This window comes from Heteronotia binoei, chromosome 17 (genome assembly GCF_032191835.1).
Source record: "Heteronotia binoei isolate CCM8104 ecotype False Entrance Well chromosome 17, APGP_CSIRO_Hbin_v1, whole genome shotgun sequence".
In the NCBI taxonomy this organism is placed as follows: Eukaryota; Metazoa; Chordata; class Lepidosauria; order Squamata; family Gekkonidae; genus Heteronotia; species Heteronotia binoei.
Genome location: NC_083239.1, coordinates 30,980,742 through 31,003,623, shown reverse-complemented (window position 1 = coordinate 31,003,623; position 22,882 = coordinate 30,980,742). Strand labels below are relative to the sequence as shown.

The window sequence follows — 22,882 nt, the reverse complement described above, 5'->3', positions numbered from 1 at the left end:
CAGTGGTAGAGCATCTGCTTGGTAAGCAGAAGGTCCCAGGTTCAATCCCCGACATCTCCAACCCAAAAGGGTTCAGGCAAATAGGCATGAAAAACCTCAGCTTGAGACCCTGGAGAGCTGCTGCCAGTCTGAGTAGACCATACTGACTTTGATGGACCCAGGGTCTGATTCAGTAGAAGGCAGCTTCATATGTTCAAAAAATTACAATATATCTAGCTTTGCTAAAGTAGTTGATGCTTGTAGTGACTGAGGAATTTCAAAGCCTTGTTAAACCACCAAGGCCTGGGTTATTACCTTTTTTTTTCTCAATCCAACATTTCCGAAAAAAACGGGATGCATGGTTCTGCACTCCTAAAACCACCTGAGGTAGGATAAGCTAAGGTGTAGAGAGATCACATACGGAGCTGCACACGTGGCTAAGAGGCAGGGAAAGTATTAGGGGTTGCTAGGTCCTCCTAACTACCGCCAAGGGGCGGGGTTACCACCTCCAGGTTGGGAAACTGCCGGAGATTTGCAGGGTGGAGCTTGGGAGGGCAGGGACCTCAGTGGGGTGCAATGCTGCAGAGTCCACCCTTCAAAGCAGCCATTTGCTCCAGGGGAACAGCTATGGTGACCAACTTCCAGCCTGTGGTAGCTGGAGAGCGACTCCCGCTATTATAATTGATCTCCAAGTGACAAAAATCAGTTCACTTGGAGAAAATGGCTGCTTTGGAAAGCAGACTCTATGGTATTATATGCCACCGAAGTCCCATCCATTTCTCCCTTCCCAGGTTCCACCACTAAAATCTCCAGATATTTCTCAACCCTAGGAACTGGTCTCCGTAATCTGGAGATGAGCTGCAGTTCCGGGAGATCCCCTGGCCCCACCCAGAAAGCATTCTGTACATACTCAAAAGGCAACCTGCCATTCACTCTTTATGCTCCTAAAACCGAGGCCTTGTATCGAAAACCGTATTACAAATCACGACGCCCCACTGCCGGGGGCTCCAGTCTAAACTCTACTTTAGAACAAATGCAACGACCCCCATCTGCGGGGGGGGGGGGGCGGGGGGAAGACGCCATAATTAGGCGAAGACGGAGGACACACCTACACTACTGCGCAAGCGCATGGTGCAAAGAGACTTCATTACCCATAAGCCTTCACGCGCGTCCTCTCTAATTTCCGCGCCTTATCTTCTATCGCATTTCCGGTGCGCCTCCGACGTTTTAACGCATGTTTTCTGTAGAATCTTCCTGTCCAAGAGTGTTGGGCGCGTGGTTCCGAAGCCAGTGTTTTCTGACTTCACTCCAATAATGCGGGCCGGTAAGGAGGAGCGGGATGGGAAATGGATGGGTGGGAGTACCTTCTTATTGTCTTCGTAGGGCAATGCATGCACGTGGGAATTGGGGAGGCAGGGAGGGAAGACACGTGTTTACTTACCGATTTTTTTTGCGGGGGGGGTGCGTCTCTACCCTTGTAGGTTTTACTCCTCGTGGAGGGCGTGGGGATCGCGGCGGACGCGGTGGCTTCCGAGGAGGACGGGGTGAGTGGTTATTTTTCCCCTTCTTGCCTTAAATAATTGCTCGCATTATATTTTGTTTGTATTTGTTAGTCTTTTGCTTAAGATATGTTTTGGTGTTTGCTAGAAAAAAATAATCAGCCTGCGCCTGTACGTTTATTTATACTATATAGGTTTATCAGGTCTGCGTTGGAAAATACCTTTGGGGGTGGATCCAGGAGAAGGCAGGGTTTGGGGAGGGGAGAACCCTCAGCATGGTACAATGCCATACAGAGCCCACCCTTCAAAGCAGCCATTTTCTCCAGGGGAGCTTATACAACAACCGCAAAAAACTGTGGAAAATAACAAATGAATCCTGAAAGTTACTTCAAAATATAAATAATTATTCTACAAATACTACAAAATTACATATTATTCCATATCGTCAATAATTCATGAATACAGGGTATAAAGCACAGAGAAGAAATTTTCCAAAAGTGCTTGCAGTTCATTATGTCAATTTCTGACTTGAGACGCTTGGAGACTATTCACCCGACTCCCCAGGACAAATAAAGTGCCAGTGCTGACCGTATTCCAGATACAGACAATTTTGGTTTTCAAAAAAGAATTTTCATCAGTTTTCAAGATGTTGCTTTAAACCTTCATCTTTTAAAGAAGTTTGATATATAGTGGGTAACCATCAGCCTCTAGCAGTAAAGCCTGTAGTACTGTTTCAAGTTCCTTTGTCTGAGAGACGTATCCCACTTATCTGTAACCCAAAAAGTGCATCATTCTAACATGCATTTCAAAAATTCATATAATTACCTTACTCACATGGGGCATCACAACTCACCAGCACACACCGAAACACATTCCTGTGACACTAGCTCTGGAGAAAATCTCAAAGGATCTTCCTGCACAATCTGACCTTTGTCATTGCAACTGAAAACAGCTAGTAAAAATTTAAAACGACATATGATGAAACCAAGGGCTGGGAACCTGAACACAATCGTTTATACAGCATTACAATTCTAAGTAAAGATTAAATCCTAAAGTAACTTAAATTATAAGAAGCAAGATAGATCCAGGGCTGAATTTAAACCTATGGGTTCTAGCGCATTCATTTGAAAAATCAGGGTAGCTTCTTCCCTAAGAGTATCCTTTGGATTTCAGTTTGAGTCTTATTTGTCCCTTGATATTTATACAGAACACAAAACCTCATGTCCCTATCAGTATGATTTTTGGACACATAATGTTCTGTGAGAGGAGCCTCCATGCTTTTAAGACAAACCTGAAACTGGTGCTCCAGGATCCGGACCCATATTTGTCTAGTAGTATTGCTTATGTAAATTCCTGGACAGCCACACAGGACTGCGTATACCACATTTCTGGACAAACAGGAACTGAAATGTTTCAATTTAATTTTAATTCCACTTACAGGTTGTACAAACTCCTTAGTCTGTATCACTAGAGGGCAGACTTTGCACCTGCCACATGGAAGATTTCCCACTTCAGGTTCAGTGTTACTTCAGTTATTACTCCTGATATCTGAGTGCACGATCAAATCTCTTATGCTATGAGTTCTTCAAAGTCCTATATAAGGTCTATTACTGCACCCTGGCACATCACTCAGCAGGTGCCAATGCTTTATTATGGATCGAATTTTAGTAGAAAGAGGAGTGTAGTCAAAAGCACAAGAATGTGTCACAGGAATGTGTTTCGGTGTGTGCTGGTGAGTTGTGATGCCCCGGGTGAGTAAGATAATTATATGAATTTTTGAAATGCATGTTAGAATGACGCACTTTTTTGGTTACAGATAAGTGGGATACGTCTCTCAAACGAAGGAACTTGAAACAGGCTTTACTGTTAGAGGCTGATGATTACCCACTATATATCAAACTTCTTTAAATGATGAAGGTTTAAAGCATCATCTTGAAAATTGATGAAAAAATTTTTTTGAAAACCAAAATTGTCTGCATCTGGGATACAGTCGGCACTGGCACTTTATTTGTCCCACAGAGTTGAGTGAATAGTCTCTAAGCATCTCAAATCAGAAATTGACATAATGAACTGCAAGCACTTTTGAAAATTTCTTCTCTGCGCTTTATACCTTGTATTCATGAATTATTGACAATATAGAATAATATGTGATTTTGTAGTGTTTGAAGAATATTTATATTTTGAAGTAATTTTCAGAATTCATTTGTTATTTTCCACATTTTTTTTGCCGTTGTTGTATAAGTTGTTCTGTCCTGTGGAACTATAGACTTTATCATTTTCTCCAGGGGAGCTGACCTTTGCCAGCTGGAGATCAGTTGTGAAAGCAGGAGATCTCTAGGCTCCGCCGAATAACATGGCAGCTGGAGCTGGTACAAACTGCTTGCGCACTCGTGTCTGGGTCCGATTTGAAATGTTGTTGCTTACGTTTGAATCTTTTCATGATCTGCAATGCCTGTACATGAAGAATTCCTCTCCTTGCGTATTCTGGTGTTGGGTGACTTTATTCTTCCTTTCTGTTTTCTTTCACTGCTCCATTTATCCAAGGAATGTTAGGCAACAGACCAGGCACAAACTTTTTAGTGGTTGCTCTCTGTTTCTGGAGCAGCTTTGTGGTCAGGAGGCTCCTGGTTTTCCACAAGGGTGTAAGAAGACTGTCTTGATAGGTTTGGTGGTGTTCTGAGCCTGGGCAGATATGAAATAACTGCTGGTGCGGGGAATAATGTGTTTTTAATATTAGTTTTAGTGTTTGTTTTATAGAATTGCTTTCCCACTTTTGCCTTAGGTCTTGAGATAGGTGAAGATATAGATACTTTAAACAAAGTTTGTACTTTGTTCATGCTTGTGGTTCAGGGAACCCAGTTGCCAAGGTGAAAACGAGGCTTATAAACGAGAGAGAACCTCTATGCGTTTGCATACTGGGGCTGGGTTAAATGGAAATATTTGTGCTTGAAGGGCATGTTGAGGTACTTGTGTTTTCAATCTTCTGTGTTGCTAGCAGTATGAATATGTGTGGCATTGCACATAGAAGGTTCAAGAAAAGTGCTGTGTTTGGAATTCTTCCGCAGCTGCTTGGTATCATCAGTTGTGGGCAGATGGATGAGTGCCAGTGCTCAAGTTTGCGGAGAGGGGGGGTTGGTGCAGACTTGATTTTTCATAGTTGCATTTCACATCAATATATCTAATTTTCAATATGACCAGATCTGTAGTTACTTAAATTCTGAGACTGGAGCCATAGACAGATCATTCTACATACCCGAAAGAAAGCCCCCATATAACAGAAGCAGCATTTGTAGCTTTAGGAACAAAAGCTCTCGGTGGCTGTTACTTGGCAACCACAACAGCACTGCCAGCTTTCTAGTCTTGGTTTATGTTAATAAATGGCAGAGGGAGGGGGCAGAGTCCTTTCCAGGCTCTTTGAGGGAGGACTAGTGGGGACTAGATCTGACAGTAACCACTGGATGAGTTGTTACCATTCAGCTAGGCTTGAATCCCCCCTCTGGACACAGTAGTTCATAGTGAGAGATAAAATGGAGGAGAGAAGAGTGCTGTAAGTTACTTTCAGTTCTCATTGTGGTGAAAGGTGGGAATAAATGAAGTAAATAAATAAAGATGGGAGGGTTGACTAGAAGATATATAGGTTGTTGAATGGGAAGGGGAAAAGGGAGGTTACCAGGAGAAGAGGACATAATGTGGGGAGGGGAAAGCAGGTGAAAGTGAGCTTCCCCCCCCCCCCCCCCCCGCAAGTCCTCTCAGGTTCTCCACTGTGCAACTGACCATTGTTTTCCTGGGCAGAAGTTTCAGGAGGGAGGAGAGAAGGGAAAGCAGAAGATGAGGTCAGATAAAGGTAGGTGGGTTGGCTGGGAGGTTAAAAGGAGAGAAGGTAGTAGGAAAGACTATGGCGACTTTCAGGGAACAGGAAGAAGAAATAGGAAGGGGTGGAAAAACAAGATCCTCTAAGCCATTATGGGTCCCCCACTTGTGTTAGTATAAAACCAGGACTCAAAGGTAATGCATAGGGACTGAAGAGTTATCAGGTAAGGCTTAATACATATTTGGGTGTGGGTTCTAACTTTTTAAAATGCTCTTTGTTTCTGAGCAGTGTCATTGAAGGAAAAAAAGACCTTGTGTGAGCAAGATGGTGTTTGCTTCGCTTAAAAGGTTTGCGTTCTGCCTTTCCACAATTTTGGTCTTGTAAGTGGCATTCAGGCATAACTTTAAATCATATAGCGTTCTGCTGATACGCTAAATTACATGAACAACTGACAGAGTAAATGATAGAATCCTGTGCTATGTTATTTCAGGAGCAGTTAGCCTCAGGGGTGGAATTCTAGCAGGATCTCCTTTGCATATTAGGCTGCACCCCCTGATGTAGCCAATCCTCCAAGAGCTTACAAGGCTTTTTTTGGTAAGCTCTTGGAGGATTGGCTACATCACGGGTGTGTGGCCTAATATGCAAAGGAGCTCCTGCTAGATTTCCACCACAGTTAGCCTTGTACATATAAGCCATACAGGGAGTCTTTTGGGGTTCTCTTCCCATTCCTGTGTTGCTTCTTCATATACTGCATGCCCCTCTTGTTTGCTGTCACAGGTCTTATTCTCACACTCTTTATTTACAGGAGGTGGATTTAAGTCTCCCGGAGGAGGAGGTGGTGGAAGAGGAGGCTTCCGAGGAGGACGTGGAGGAGGCGGGGGCCGCGGTCGAGGCGGGGGCTTTCGAGGAGGGCGAGGAGGCTTCAGAGGTGGTAAAAAGGTTACAGTAGAGCCCCATAGGCATGAAGGTGAGATGTTCTTTTGGCTGGTGTGTGTCATGGATTGTGGATTCGGTTTAAGGAGAAATCTTGAATCCTCCCTTTAAGGTAACCCAAAAGAAATGGATTTCTTTTTGTTTGGAAAGAGCAACTGCAGTGAGCCTTTTGAGAGAGGGTTTTGAATTGGCTGTACGACCAGATCTAGACCAGTTTGGTTGCAGTAAGGTTGCTGTATTACATGTCTTCTGACTGAACCATGGTCTCTTTTAATCTGAAGCTGTCTTCTGTTTCTGTTGTGAAAATACGGTGATAAATCTTGGAGGCTTGTTAGATTAATACATGGTATCATTCTTTCTTCCTTTGAAAAAAACACTAAAATGCAATCAATAAAAAGTTGTTTCTGCAGCGTAGCTTCCTGATATCTTGATGCGAGGGCTTGTGGAGTTTCTGGCTTCTGCAAGACCTGATACTTTTCAAACATCCACTCAGCTTCTTAGTAGAGTTTTAAAGTAGCTTAAAGCTCAGTGAAATGGGCATGAACTCTCCATTCTGTTTAGAAAGCTTGATAACCAGCGTTTCAAATCAAGAACCCTATTCAGGCATAAATCCCTTGGAGTTCATTTGGGATTTACTTCAAGAAAGTGCACAGAGGATTTCAGCCTTGGTCATATGAGTCACGTTGAAGCTTCCTCTTATACAATAATGCTCCTACCTGGCAATGGCTTCTGTGTGTCCTCTGATCAAGAATATGCCAACATCAAGGGGAACAATTGAGCACTTTTGCCTGGTTCACACATGCAAGAGAACAAGATAGGAATGAGGTAATGGGAGAGACTTCATTACTTGTGGTGGATGCCAGCTTCCCATGTTCTTTTTCATGTAGTCCCCATGCAGAGATAAGGCTAGCATAGCACGGAGTGAGGTTCTACCTCTCTTCATGTCTTGCTGTGCTGGTTTCTCTGTTTGCAGGCAGCTTTGAAACAGAGGAACATTCCAAAGTGAAGATCTCCACTTCAAGTCAGGTAGTCTTTTGTTTCCCCCCTCCAGCATTAGTCTCATGCATGTGTGAACCTGGCCCTAGCTGCTGGCCACAGAGCACTGGTGTCTATCCCACCACTAGCAGATTTTGCCAAGCTGGGCCTTCCTGTTTTCCTCTCTGGCTGCCTCCCCCTGAAGTGTTGTTTCTGGGAGATCATTGGATCCTCAAGAGCAGCATCGTTTGGGGGTGGGGGATAGTTTGCTGTGAGAGAGGAGGAATGGCCAAATTGCTGCTTCCTCTTCTGAAGGCATAATGACGCTTAAGTCTTTGGGCCTGTGTGGTTAGATACACGACATTGTCTCTTTTGCCACAGCAAAATGAATGCAAAGCATGTCTAAATAATCCAGGTCCTCTTCTCTTCCGCATCTGCAGGTGTCTTCATCTGCCGGGGAAAGGAGGATGCGCTGGTGACCCGGAACCTAGTACCAGGCGAGTCTGTGTACGGAGAGAAGAGGATTTCTGTGGAGGTGAGTGGCGTGGGGAAATGGGCAGGGGGTGGTATGGTAAGCGAGAGTGCAGCTTGCTTGTGAGGGGAAGCAGCAAAATCATGCCCCTGCAGGAGGAGAGAGAGCGAAGTTCAAAAAGCCCCTTCCTCAAAGTCCTTTCCACTGAACCATATTGTCACTGTGTTCCTCTTCTATTGAGCAGTAGTTAGAAGAAGAAGATATTGGATTTATATCCCGCCCTCCACTCCGAAGAGTCTCAGAGCGGCTCACAATCTCCTTTATCTTCCTCCCCCACAACAGACACCCTGTGAGGTGGGTGGGGCTGGAGAGGGCTCTCACAGCAGCTGCCCTTTCAAGGACAATCTCTGCCAGAGCTATGGCTGACCCAAGGCCATTCCAGCAGGTGCAAGTGGAGGAGTGGGGAATCAAACCCGGTTCTCCCAGATAAGAGTCCGCACACTTAACCACTACACCAAACTGGCTCTGGGTTAATTTCTAGCTGTGTTCAATTTAATTTTTAGCTGTATTCAATTTATTTCATTTTATACTATCTCAGAAACAAATAGCTGGGATGTGGAGTATAAATTGTTTCTTTGCCTTCTGTGCCGTTTTCCTTGTGTTGTGGAAATAGGGCCAGATCTACATGTCACTTTGTTGGACTGGGCTGTTCACTTGAGGAAGGAGGCTAGCATCTGTTGAGTGCTGTGAGCCCTTTTGAGGGGCAGTTGTCTGAAAATCAAGATGTAAATATCACAGGATTGGGGAGGCGGACATTCTGGGAATGGCTGGTGCTTTTGACCTGCAGATCCAAAACTGGAAGTCCTGTAACATAGATCAGGGCTTTTTAAAATTTTTAGCAGGAACTCCTTTACATATTAGACCACACCTCCATGATCTAGCCAATCCTCCAAGAGCTTACAGTAGACCCTATAAGAAGAGCCCTGTAAGCTCTTGGGGGATTGGCTACATCAGGGGTGTGTGGCCTGATATGCAAAGGAGTTCCTGCTACAAAAAAAGCCCTAACATGAATAACCCTTTCTCTCTTCAGGATGGGGAAGTGAAGGTGGAATACCGAGCCTGGAACCCCTTCCGCTCCAAACTGGCTGCCGCTATCCTTGGAGGCATCGATCAGATCCACATCAAACCAGGCGCCAAAGTGCTGTACCTGGGAGCGGCCTCAGGAACGACAGTCTCTCACGTCTCTGACATAGTAGGACCGGTAAGGAGTGGCTTTGGTGCCTAAACTGGAACTATAATTCGATGGCCCTTAAAGTGAACAAGATAAAAACTCAGAATAGAATTTAAATCCAGTGGCACCTTCAACACCAAGAAGGTTTTAGTCATGGTGTAAGATTTTTGTGTTCATGTGCACTCCTTCAGATACAATGAAATGATAAGAAAACCGTAGGTTTATACCCTGCATCTCAGAGCAGCTTACAGGCTTCCTTTGCCTTCCTCCCCCACAACAGACACCCTCTGAGGTTGGTGGGGTTGAGAGAGCTCTCACAGAAGCTGCCCTTTCAAAGACAACTCTGACAGCTATGGCTGACCCAAGGCTATTCCAGCAGCTGCAAGTGGAGAAGTGGGAATCAAACCTGGTTCTCCCAGATAAGATCCGCACACTTAACCATTACACCAAACTGGCTCTCAAGATGTCTTCAGTCATTACATATCGGTGAGGAGAGAGTTAGTTACCAGGAAAGACTAGCTTAAGTCACTGGGTGATTGTATCTGTGATTGAATTATAAAGCATTTGATGCGATGTGTAAATAGAAGTACATTAGCATATAAGAGCTAACATATGTGAGAACTGAGTTTGAATCAAGTGACTCTCCACCTGAATCTAAGTTGCTTCTAAGTTCCCCCAAAACTGAAGTGCTGCTAGGAAAATATCTGATGCAGGAACTGGGATTATTTACTTACGTTATTTATAGTCCACCTTATTTGAGCTGAAGGCAGATAGCAATGCAGTAGGATTAGGGTTGTAGAACTAAGCAGAAGTCTAAAAACAGTTGAAGCAAAGCATAAGTAGTCACATGATACATTAAATCAGAGGTGTTGAATTCATTTGTTACAAGGGCTGGATCTGACATAAACATCACTTTGTTGGACCAGGTTGTGCATGCCATAAAATGTAACATGAAGTACCGGAAATACAGTCTTTATAAAGCTGATTTCAGATGCTGAATGACAATAGCAGGCTTGATTGGATTAGGTGTGATATGCAAGAGGGCTAGTAGGCATGGAGATGGCAATGTTGATAATGAGACAGGAAACCCAGGTCTCCACTCCATCTTGGAGGATGCAGTCCAGAAGTATGCAAAGAATAAATGGACCTAAATCTGACATTAGAAACCACAGCATTCAGTTGCTGAACTCAGAGGAGTAGTGCTCTTACCAAGGAATTTCAAAGGAAATTAGAAAGGCTGCTGAATTGCTTTTGGTAATGAAGCTCAAGACAGTGCATCCTCCTGGGCTGAACTGAGAGCTAGTTTTCATGTCTCATTACTAATATGTGCTGTTATCATTGGCCATCTGAAATCACTCCATTCTCCAAGATAGGACCAATCCAGGGTCTTTTTGAAAAAAAAAATACAAATGGGAACAGGAAAATCCCATCTTTTTTTAAAAAAAAAAAAACACTTTTCAGAATAAAGGTGGGCTATTGGGAGTATATCACTCTACTCTTCATTCATCCATGCTGGTTCCCAATTTTGTTTCCGTGCCCAGTTTGTCAGAAGACTCCACCCACCCTCCGTCCTGTTGAAGTAGTAGTAGTGCGCTTGCACACAAAAGCGTATACCTGGAATATAACATTGATCTGGAAGCTGCCATGGTACTCTTTCCTCCCCCCAGAAGGAAGAGCCCTGGAGAAGGAAGCCAAAGGGGGTGGTGTGAGAGAGAGAGAGGGGCTTGTCTTTGTATCTTTTCCGCACAAAGCAGGAAGCAGCCACGGAGTTCTCTGTGGGAGGGGGAGGGAGGAAAGAGGCAGGAAGCAAGGAGCTACTGAGCGAGTTGGGGAAAAAGCAAGCTATGGCGTGCTGCAACAGCTTTGGGAGAGGAAGAAATTGCTTGGGGACGGGTTTGAGCCCTTTGTGGGCTGGATGCATCCTGTGGACCGCATGTTTGACACCCCTGCTTTGAATGATGCAAAATTCTGCAGTAGGATCCTAGTTTCAGCAAGCTATATATTGTAATATAAAGCACAGTCCCTAATAATTTTTCCAGGTAACATTATGAATCATTTTGTTTGGTGCAACTTGTTCTATGCAACTTTTGCTTGCATATAAAAGCCCTCTTGGATAATTCGGTTTTGCGTAGTTTGTAGAAAGCCATGAGCTGTCCTGACCTCGTTAGGCAGACTGTTCCACCAGGTGGAGTCCACAACAGAGAAGGCACGTGTATGGGATGTCTTCTGTTTTGAATGCGGTTGCATTCCCTCAGAAAGAGCAGGTTCATTCCTTAGAGGTGTTACTGGATCTCAATCTCCTGTTGGATAAACAAGTAGCAGCAGTGGCTGGTGACACCTTTCATCAGCTGTTGCTGGTGAGCCAGCTGCAGCTGCTTCCTGGGCAGGAAGGATCTTGCCATTATGCATGCTCTGCTGATATCTAGATTAGATTACCGCAATGCACTGTGTATGGGGCTGTCCTTGAAGACTGTCTGGAAGCTACGTTGGTACAGAACGGTGATTGGAGTGGGTCATTGGGACCATATAGTTCTAGTCTTTGTTCATCCATGCTGGTTCCCAATTTGTTTCCATGCCCAATTCAAAGTGCTGATTATTGATTTTTCAAGCCCTACACCAGTGGTTCCCATTTGGGAGGCCGCAGACCCTGTAGGGGGGCATGGAGTTATCACAGGTGGTCCACGAATCCACACATGCAGCAAGCATCTTCATTTCGTATTTGTGTATCTATGAGTGCATGCATGAATGCCTGGAAGTCACAGTGACTTTTGGTGACCCCTACTGGGGAGTGGAGGACATTCAGAGAAGTGGCTTGATACAGCCTGCCTCTGCCTTACAGTCCTGGTATTCCAAGGAGATCTCCCGTCCAAGTACTTGCCAGGGTCAGCTCTGCTTAGCTTCCATGATCCAACAAGGTCAGGCTTGCCTGGGCTATCCAGGTCAAGCAGCTTTGTTTTGATCTTTTTTTCGTTACACATTTTTCAAATCATCAGATACTAATGCAGGCAGTTATTGGGGGGGGGGGTGTTGAAATTTTTGATAAAGGAGTCCTTGTATTCCAAAAACTTGGGAACCACTGGGTTATGCAGCTTGACGTTGGCATATATGAAGGACTGCCTACATAGGAACCTATCTGATCATGCTGGTTGTCTTCAGAGGTACTGCATCTGAAGCTATTTTTGTTTATTCACTTATATTTGTATTTTAAATGCTTTTCAATGTTTGATGTGTTTTAATATTAACTGTCTTGGGGAGCCCTTAATTGTGTGGGAAGTGGGATTGATTTAAAACCCTTTCTATAAACGTGTGCTCCCCCCTCCGATTCATTCAGCTCCAAGTATTTTGTTTATGCTGGAAGTTACTAGTTAAGATGGTGCCCTGCAAGGAATTACAGGGGGCGGGATTCGTTCCATCCACCTCCCAAGATTCCCAGACTTTTGATTGCTTTTTCTGCAACCTTGGGGTTTTCTTGTGCTTGCAGACAACTCCCTTTACCCTAAGTACCCATTCCCATGTGGATTTGGTAATCCCTACAGTCAAGTTACCCATGACTCATAGACATATAATAATGAGTGTGGATTTTATGTGGCCCGCCTTTAGTGCCACTGTATCTTAAGATGTTACAGTTTGCAAATACATTTGTAGCAGCAGTGCCGTGGTTGTTGCCTCTCATGGCTCTGGGGTTTCAGAAGCCACCACGCAGCCATAGCACCGGCTCCCATTTCTTCCCATTTCCGGTACCACAGGAGGGGCTGGTGTATGCCGTGGAATTCTCCCATCGTTCAGGCCGTGACCTCATCAACGTGGCGAAGAAGCGAACCAACATTATCCCGGTCATTGAGGATGCACGACACCCGCACAAATATCGCATGTTGATCGGTAAGTTCTTTCTTCTCTCGCTCTGTTATGACTTCACAGGACCGGGTGGCATGGAATGTAGTGATGGCAGCCGTCCCTGGATGGCTTGAAAAAAAAGGTTCAGGTGGGCAGCCATGTTGGTCTGAAGCAGTAGAACCGAGTGTGAGTTCGGCGGCATCCTTAAGGCCAACATCGTTTTATTCAAGATATCAGCTTTTGTGTTGGTCTTAAAGGTGCCGCTAGGCTCCGACTTTGTTGAAAAAGAGGGTAAGGCAGATTTCTTGGCGTTTAGATCCATCAGCAGTTATCAGCCATGATGGCTAAATAGAATGGTGTAGTGGTTAAGTGTGCGGACTCTTATCTGGGAGAACCGGGTTTGATTCCCCACTCCTCCACTTGCACCTGCTGGAATGGCCTTGGGTCAGCCATGGCTCTGGCAGAGGTTGTCCTTGAAAGGGCAGCTGCTGTGAGAGCCCTCTCCAGCCCCACCCACCTCACAGGGTGTCTGTTGTGGGGGAGGAAGGTAAAGGAGATTGTGAGCCGCTCTGAGACTCTTCGGAGTGGAGGGCGGGATATAAATCCAATATCATCGTCAAATATCATCATCAAACAAGAAAGCCACACTGAGAAATCAATAGTGTCTATAGTTAATGAATATGTAACGTATTAAATATATGAAACACAGTGATTGTAAATCATACAAGATACATCTTAATTTCTAATTGTCAGAAGTTTCACCAAAAAAAAAAATCACAAAAGACTGTCTTATTTAATCAGGAAACAGTATGTTTTGTTCTGTAAACGACAATCATAGCAGGATGACGCAAACAACCAGCATGTAGCAGCAGTGATAGCTTGCATATAGCAGCAGCAGCAGCAACAGTATGAAACTGGCATCTCACAGCAACAGCGTAGAACAGTGTTTGATATATTTACTAGGTTATGTATTCATTAATTATAGGCGCTATTGATTTTTCATGATGTGGCATTATTGGTTGTATCCTGATCAATTCCGCTATGGACCATTAATCTTTTTGGCTAAATAGAATCTACATGTTCAGAAGTGGCTGGTTTGGAATACCAGTTGCTGTGGATTTGGTTGGAGGACCACAGGCAGAGTTATGGTCTCAGTGAACTGTTTCTGGGTTTCGCTGAGACTGCTGGTCTGGCCACTGTGGAGAACTGGATACTGGACTAGAGGGACTATTTTAAAAAGGTAAAGGTGGTCCCCCTGTGCAAGCAACAGTTGTTTCCGACTCTGGGGTGATGTTGTATCACGTATTCATAGTGGACTTTTTTATGGGGTGGTTTGCCATTGCCTTCCCCAGTCATCTACACTTCTCCCCCAGCAAGGTAGGTACTCATTTTTCCGACCTCAGAAGGATGGAAGGCTGAGTCAGCCTTGAGCTGGCTACCTAAACCCAGTTTCTGCCGGGACTGAACTCAGGTCATGAGCAGAGTTTAGGACTGCAGTACTGTACTGCAGCTTTACCAGTCTGTGCCACGGGGCTCTTAAAAGAGGAACTGTTAGTCTGGCCCAGACTAAAGTTAACAAAGGCTTCTGAAAGTGCCCCCCAGCAGCGCAGTGAGTTCAGCAACTGCTTGTACCTGGGCATTCTCTGTTGTGGCCCCTCATTTAGTGGGCTGCCTGCTCTCACATTTCTTTTTTTCTCAAAAGGCATGAAATGGAACACGTTTCATGAAAGGTCCAGTGCAATGGAATTCTGCAGGCCATTTTTGTATACAGGCACCACTTCAGTTGCCGATAGAAAATGTTAGGCCTCTTTCTTGTGCCTCCACCTTCATACACTGTTGCTTTTTGGCTGTATCTATACTGTCCTTGTCTCACTTTGTCTTAATGGTGAAATCTGGTTCCATGGGAGCCTGTCTTATGTGAAATCATTGGTTGTATTAGACTGTCTTCTGTGAAATTGCATGATCAAGTTTTGCTGAATGACGTGAACTCACTAAACCACCTTGAGTTTCATAATGGGGGTGAGAAATGTGCAGTCATGACACCTACAGATATAAACCTGCATTCTTGCACCTGTGTGCTGCGCAAACTATTCCCTAGCGCAGAACCTCTTCTTTGCAGCATCTCTGTCCTGTGCAAAAGAAGACGACAACATTGGGTTTATATCCCGCCCTCCACTCCAAATCTCAGAGCAGCTCACAATCTCCTTTACCTTCCTTCCCTACAACAGACACCCTGTGAGGTGAGTGGGGCTGAGGGAGCTCTCCCAGAAGCTGCCCTTTCAAGGACAACTCCTGCCAGAGCTATGGCTGACCCAAGACCATTCCAGCAGGTACAAGTAGAGGAGTGGAGAATCAAACCCGGTTCTCCCAGATAAGAGTCCGCACACTTCACCAGTACACCAAACTGGCTCTTGCTTATGGACAAGCAGGCTGCTCTTGATGGTGGAGGGGAAACGCTTCCAGCCAGCCCTCTTCTGTTCCGCTGGGGAAAGGACACTCAGACCTGTCCTGCTGGTGACTTGGCAGTGTTGGAAAGAATTTTATTAAAGAGACTTCATTGTGCTGTCTTGTTGATTGGCTGTAACTGACTGGAAGCTGCGGGAGAAGATCTACCAGCAGAAGCAGGATGGGAGACTGGCTATGTATTCAGAATGTGCTTGCTGTGCTCTCCTGTTTCTGTTGAATTGGGCTAAATGAACACACTGACACCACTTCCAGCTGGAAATCACTCTCATGATGTAAGGTTTTTTATTTTCTAAGAAAAGCAGGATATAGAAAAGTAAAGTGGGTAGAGCAGCACTTTTTTTGTAGCAGGAACTCCTTTGCATATTAGGCCACGCACCCCTGATGTAGCCAATCCTCCTGGAGCTTACAGTAGGCCCTGCAAGAAGAGCCCTGTAAGCTCTCGGAGGATTGGTTATATGAGAGGTGTGTGGCCTAATATGCAAAGGAGTTCCTGCTACAAAAAAAGCACTGGGGGGACAATATAAAAGGATTGTAGATTACCAAACATTATGAATAGTTACATAGAACAATCAACTGATTTAGTAAATACGCATTTTAGATACAGAAGCTGACAATAAAACATGATTATTACAGTGTTCTGGAATGAGCACTCTCTTTAAGAGAGGAGACAAGAGCTTTCCCAATATTAGTGATGGTCTATTATTAACAATAAAAAGGTTGCATCTTTTGTAAAATATCTGCACTAGATTTCAACCATCCTTAAAACCCCTGAGGATTATGTTCATCATTTGTTAGATTCTAAGTCGTCTTGTTAGCTGCAAGAGAGCCAGTTTGGTGTAGTGCACAGAATCTGAGAGAACTGGGTTTGGTTCTCCACTCCTCCACTTGCAGTTACTGGAATGGCCTTGGGTCAACCATAGGGGGCAGCTTCTGTGAGAGCTCTCTCAGCCCCACCTACCTCAGAGAGTGTCTGTTGAGGAGGAGGGTAAAGGAGATTGTAAACCGCTCTGAGATTCAGAGTGAAGGGCGGGGTATGAATCCAATCTCAGCCACCACCACCATCATGCAGGAAGAGTAAAAAAGGGGAAGTATTCACTCTCTCAGTGCTGGGTAGCATTCCATGGAACCCCATTTGCTTTGCAGCATGATGGAGAGGGAAAGATTGGTAGTGCTTGGTTCATTTCCCTGTAGGAAATAAGTAAAGGAAATTCTGTGTAGGAAATAAGTTAAGAAAGGTGCTAGTAGAGCCGCCACATGGGAGTCACCAAAGTAGGCGGCTGCGTGGGGTGCCACTTTGCCGGAGGGGCGGGGCAAGCACCCCCTCCCCGTCCCCACCAACCCAGCCATCCCTTGTCCAGCCCTCTCCCGCTTCAGAGGGAACCAGCAAGAGACCACGGTCTCTTCTCGGCTCCCTTTGAAGCGAGGGAAGGCCAGGCTGAGCACTCACAGCCCGATTACATCATTGAGCCACGTGCGCTTTGCGCAAGTGCTCAGCCCAGCCATCCCCTGCTTCAAAGGGAGCCAGGAAGAGGCCATGGTCTCTAGCCGGCACCTTTTGAAGCAGGGAAGGGCCACGCGCGCAAGAAGAGCCCAAGTGGGGGCAGGGGCACAAGGCTTGGCCTGGGGCGCCGGAACCCCTAGCGCTGGACCTGGGTGCCAGAAATGTTCTCTCATTCTCCAGTAACAATAAATAAATGCATTTTCTCTGTTTCAAAACTGGGGAGGGAAAAACCCCCAAAAGAGAACAGGAAGTTCATCTAGCAGGCTTGGATGGTTTTAAAAAAATATTTAGGGAGGAAGGATGGGTAGAGGAGATTGGCAGAGCAGCTTGCAAATCCCAGTATCTTCTACAATGTCTTTCTCTGCAGGAATGGTGGACGTCATTTTTGCCGATGTGGCTCAGCCTGACCAGTCGCGTATCGTGGCTCTGAACGCACACAACTTCCTGAAGAATGGGGGACATTTTGTTATTTCCATCAAGGTAACAGCTCAGTTTGGGTCTAAAGACCTTTTTCTAGCACTGTGAACATTCGCTCGGAGACAGCCTTCTTAACCCACTGCTCCGTTGGTGTCACTTTTGCAATCTGATCCTAGCTCAGGTTTTATGTTGCTCCAATGTAGGGGTGGCCAAATTGTGGCTTGGGAGCCACATGTGGCTCTTTCACACATATGGTGTGGCTCTCGAAGCCCCCACTGCCCCATTGGCTGGTGTTTGGAGAACACATTTAAAGTAAAAATTGCTTTCTTTCCACTCTCCCTCTCTCCTCCCATTTATTTTCCTGCCTTCCTGCCTGCCTTCTCAGGGTTGCCAGGTCTGTATTGGAAAATACCTGGAGACTTTGGGGGTGGATCTGGGAGAGGGTAGGGTTTGGGGAGGGGCCTCAGCATGTTGCAATGCCATAGAGTCCACCCTTCAAAGCAGCCCTTTTCTCCAGGGGAGCTGATCTCGGCTAGCTGGAGATCAGTTGTAAAAGCAGGAGATCTCCAGGCCTCACCTGGAGGCTGAGAATAGAATACAATCCGAGAGACGTCACTATAATGATAACACAACAAAAAATGCAAGCTAGAGACCAAGCAGTGACATACTGAGCTGTAGCTGTTGTGAAATTGCTGCTGAAGACACTCTGCGTCCCTCTTCTTTGAAAATTGTGTAAAGAATCTATGTAATTGAATCAATATTGGTCCCAGGTCTGATGAAGACTAGAAAGAAACAAGTACTTAATCGATTGGCTTGTCACCACACTACTTTGGGACATTTTGACTGATTTCTATATACTTCTTAGTAAATTGGTCACTAGCTTGCATTTTTTATTGTTACCCACCTGGAGGCTGGCAACCTTATGCTCACCTTTCTTCCTGAGTTGCAGCTCTCAAATGTCTGACATTTATTCTATGTGGCTCTCAAGCAAGTTTGGCCATCCCTGCTCCGTTGTATACTTATTGCCGCAGATAGGAGTGGGGTGTTATCTCCCACCCAGCCATTCCTGGGATTTATGAGTGGGATTGCTGACAAAACCTGTCTACCCCATTTTTATCCCACCATTACTCTAAGGAGCATGGGGTGCAGTGTGTGGTTCTTCTTTCCCCATTTTATTTTTACCAACAGCCTCGTAAGGTAGTCTAGGCTCATTGTGTTACTGGTCCATGATTGCTTAACAAGCTTCACGGCTGTGCGTAAGTGTTGTCGAAATCGCAGCTGACCAACCCTGACCTGGATAACCCAGGAAAGCCCAATCTCATCAGATCTTAGAAGCTAAGCAGGGCCGACCCTGGCAAGTACCTGGAAGGGAGACCTTTAAAGGAATACCAGAGCAGGGACACAGAGGCAGGCATATTAAGCCACCTCACTGAAAGACATTCTAGCTCCAGTATGGGTTGCCACAGGGCTTTTTTTGAGCAGGAATGCAGAGGAACACAGTTCTGGTTGGCTTGGCGTCAGGGGGTGTGGCCTAAAATGCAAATGAGTTCCTGCTGGGCTTTTTCAACAAAAAAGCCCTGCACAAAAAAATGGTGATGTCATGGGTGTCTGGCTTAATATGCAAATAAGTTTCTGTTGGGCTTTTTTTGTACATAAAATACCCCCCCCCCCCAAAAAAAGCAGTTGACCTATAGAGAGACAGGCAAGAGATGTTAAGAGGTGGTTTGCCATTGCCTGCTTAGCAACCCTGGACTTCCTTGGCAGTCTCCTATCCAAATACTAACCAAGGCTTAGCTTCTGAAATCTGATAAGTTCTGATAAAATCAGGCTATCTTGGTCAGGGACACGTCTGCATTTAAATGCAGATCTCCCCAGAGGATGCTTGATTAACTTACTACATCCACTTTCTTTCGCAAACTTGATTGCTTTTTTCCTTCCCCCAGGCCAATTGCATCGATTCCACGGCAGCGCCTGAGGCAGTCTTTGCATCAGAGGTAAAGAAGATGCAGCAGGAAAACATGAAGCCCCAGGAGCAGTTGACTCTGGAGCCCTACGAGCGGGACCATGCCGTGGTGGTGGGCATGTATAGGTAGGTTCAAAGTCTGGGATAAGAGGCCGTGTGGGCAGACTTGAGGCTGTAAGAACCAGTTTTGGTTGTTAATGTCCAACAGGGAAGATGAATTTTCTTATGGGCTTGGCAGCATTGTACTCGGTCAGGCTCGGTAGACCCCGAGAAAGAAAGACAGTTGCATAAACTGCAAAGGAGGGGCCAGCGGGTGTGCGTATTTGCATTATACTTGGCACTTAAATTTGTCCAAAACACTTTACATTTGTTATCTCAGGAATCGATTCCACTGCCTAGAAGAATTGCAGATTTATACCCTGCCCTTCTCTCTGAATCAGAGACTCAGAGCGGCTCACAATCTCCTATATCTTCTTCCCCCACAACAGACACCCTGTGAGGTGGGTGGGGCTGAGGAGGCTCTCACATCAGCTGCCCTTTCAAGGACAACCTCTGCCAGAGCTATGGCTGACCCAAGGCCATTCCAGCAGGTGCAAGTGAAGGAGTGGGCAACCTGGTTCTCCCAGATAAGAGTCCACGCACTTAACCACTACACCAAACTGGCTCTCCCAGAAGGTTCACCAGTGTTTATCCAGGTTCTAGACAAGGGGGTATGAGGCTGGCCCAAATTTGGGTGAAGGTTGCAAGTTGGGTCTGGACCAGGGTGGCCAAACTGCAGATTGGGAGCCACATGTGACTCTCTCACACATTGTGTGGCTCTCAAAGCCCCCACCACCCTGTTGGCCAGCTAGGAGAAGGCATCTCTCTCTTTAAATCACTTCAGTTTTCAAGGTTACACTTTGTAGAGACGTTGAGGCTCTCCTCTGGTTGTGCTGTAAGTCTTTGTCCCCTTTGCCAAGCCTTGAGGCCAGCTGACATGCCTGAGGTTTAACAGAGGGCACTGAGCAGTGTTCCCAAAACACAAAGGAAGCAGGAGGGCCCGGCCATGGTGAGAGGTTGTTTGGCAACCACAAGTTGATGATGCTAGAGAAGGGGCGGGGGAGGCAATAAAGCTAGTATAGGAAAGAGAAGGCAGACATCTAGAAAGAGCAGATAGGTAGACAAAGTGGGAGAAGGAATAAATATGAGAAGTTCCTCTTTCCTTGACCATATTTGACCAAGAATATTGAACTCGTGGAATGCTGTAGTCCTCATCAGACCAGTTCTGTTCTTTTCCTTCCCTCTAGGTTGCCTTACAGAGTCATATATATTCTTCTCCCCAAAATACCTGGGGAGTTCACCTGAGAATGTAGACAACCCTTCCCTTGTCTGCTGGTGGTCTGCTTTTTTTTAATCGCTTATATAGCGGCTGGTTTCTTTTACTCCTGAATATCATGACACACTAGAACCTAACAGTCTCTCTTTTCCGCTCTCCTTTCAGACCTCCTCCCAAACAGAAGAAATAGAGACTGCAGAAGCTGTCGGTGGGCATTGCGCCAGTACTGTAGGCCAGAGCAATTTCTCTGGATGCTTTTGGAGGCAGGACATTTTTTCCCCCTCCAGATCGGGCCCTGCTTCCCAAGGGCCACATGTTCACTTCAGGAATACTCTCCTGCATCTGTTCTCTGTGAAGTTTTCATATGTATATTTTTTATTAAAATAAGAAGCCTAGAGGCAGTTACAGGTTCTGTCTGTGCACCAGGGAGAAGAAATGTATTTCTACCAGGACAATGAGAAAGAGGCAAAATTAGCTACAGCCTGGCACCCCCACAGTTGATCAGAACTTTGATTTCACGTGGTGGTGGGCTGAGGGCTCAGTTCTATGTACATTGACTACAAAATAAAACATTGTTCATATAGCTGCGTGGCTTAGGGTGTGACCCACTTGTGGATTACACCGACTACAAATCAGTGGCATAGAAAAGGATCTGATTCTACTCTCAGTGGGGGTTGATGGTACCAATCGATCTTCCATTTGCATCCCATTGTTCCTTCATACCCATGAAGGCCAAACACCCGTATACTTGTTTCATTAAATTTGCCGCATGGTGCGCCTTTGAATCATGCACAGGGTTTTCTCTTTATGAGCGCACAGGAATAGAAATGATGTGTACAGGAGAAAATTTCATATATATAAAACGCGGAATGTTAAAATAGGTCTTGTGTTTTTAAAGATAAGGGCTCAACTCTTTCTTCAGGAGAGGGCAGGAGTTTTAAATTTTGCTATATTTTACCATGCTCTCCCAACAGCCATTGTGAACAACGTCAGTGAAAGCAGGTAACCGGTTAGGTTTTCTCGATTTGCCCCTCCCATTGGACGAGGAGTAGACAGGGCTTAATTCATTCTCCTGCAATCGGAAGAACAGGTTTTTATACTACCAATTTTCTCTACCTTCAGGAGTCTCAAAGTAGCTTACAGTCTCATTCCCTTCCCACAACAGGCACCTTGTGAGCAGTGTTCCGTTTAAGCTGAGTTAATGTGCGCTAGCTCACAAGTTCTGCGAGCCTCCAGCTCACACATTTTGGTCTCAGATCAGGAAAAATGGCCCTAGAGCAAACTAATTTACGCAGTAGCTCACAACTTTAATGCCAGTAGCTCACAAAGTAGAAGTTTTGCTCACAAGACTCCACAGCTTAGAGGGAACATTGCTTGTTGAGGTGAGTCTGAGAGACTGACTGACCAAGGGTCACCCAGCAGGCTTCATGTGGGAGAGTGGGGAATCAAGATTAGAGTCCCCCTCTTTTTCTGGATTTGTGCTGGACTTCTATCTAAAAACAAGCGAGGGCTGACCTTGCTTAGCTTCCGAGATTGGGTTAGCCTGGGCTCTTAATACCAATTCATTGGTGCCTTGAGCCATATTTGTAAAGTAGTAGAGACAGCTACTTTAAGCTTACAGTTTGTGAATGAACTAAGCAGCATTTCCAGAATGGCTGCAAGGTAAGCTTTCTGTAGCTGCATGTTGGCTCTTATGGTAGCTCTTAAAATGAGCATTTTAAGATAGGCAAAGGATTTGAGGTGTTTCTTCCCTCTGCTGGGTTGTGGATTTCACTGAGGCACCTTAGGCTTGTCTCTCTCTGCCTAACCTACCTCATAGGTCTGTTGTTAGGGTAAAGTGGGCATTGAACAACCACAACTGTCTTGCTTAGCTCTTTGAGGAAGGGGGCAGGGTTAAAATACATAGGCAGGAACTGTTTAGTCATTCAGTCTCCATACTCCACCTCTGCCTGTTTTTAAATGCTTCCTTAACCATAATAATTTCCTTCTCTGTGCTAGGTTTTTTTTTGCTCTAGAAAGGAAAGGTAGTTTAGGGTGTTCCCTGATATTTAAAAAAAAAAAAACACCACCCCGCATTCTCCTTCCAATCTATAGTGGTACAGCCCACTGCTCCCTCCTTGATGCAGTGATGCAGCTGGAATCTCTCCCTCTCCCCAAAAGTGTTGCAGTCCATAATCCCTTCGTATTTATAGTGGAATAACCCTGATTCGCTCCCCCCTACCACAAAAATGTCTGCAGTGGTACAGCTGAGAATTCCTCTCATTAAAGCTAGTGGTACAAGCCATAATTCCCCCAAAAGTGTCCCGGTTCACAACCCCCTTTTTGAAATGGTAGAAACCAAAATCCTTTTTCTCCCCCCCCCCCTCCAAGTAGAACAGTTCAAAATCTCCCCCTCTAATCTACAGTGGCACAGACCAGCAGCGTCTCTCTCCATGTTAGCGAACGCTTCGTGCCTGACATTCTGAAAATGGGGGGGGGGGAGAGAA

The 22,882-nt window shown here is 45.5% G+C and overlaps 1 protein-coding gene across 1 annotated transcript; it reads left to right on the top strand.

The window, feature by feature from the left end:
• Window positions 1-1,095: 1,095 nt before the first annotated feature.
• Window positions 1,096-20,979, top strand: FBL (fibrillarin). Its single transcript, XM_060258054.1, has 9 exons — window positions 1,096-1,303; window positions 1,461-1,523; window positions 6,095-6,256; window positions 7,638-7,732; window positions 8,760-8,930; window positions 12,647-12,779; window positions 17,069-17,181; window positions 19,062-19,207; window positions 20,562-20,979. Exons 1-9 carry the CDS (start codon window positions 1,108-1,110, stop codon window positions 20,584-20,586), a joined length of 1,104 nt encoding a protein of 367 aa, XP_060114037.1. The 5' UTR covers window positions 1,096-1,107; the 3' UTR covers window positions 20,587-20,979.
• Window positions 20,980-22,882: the final 1,903 nt, after the last annotated feature.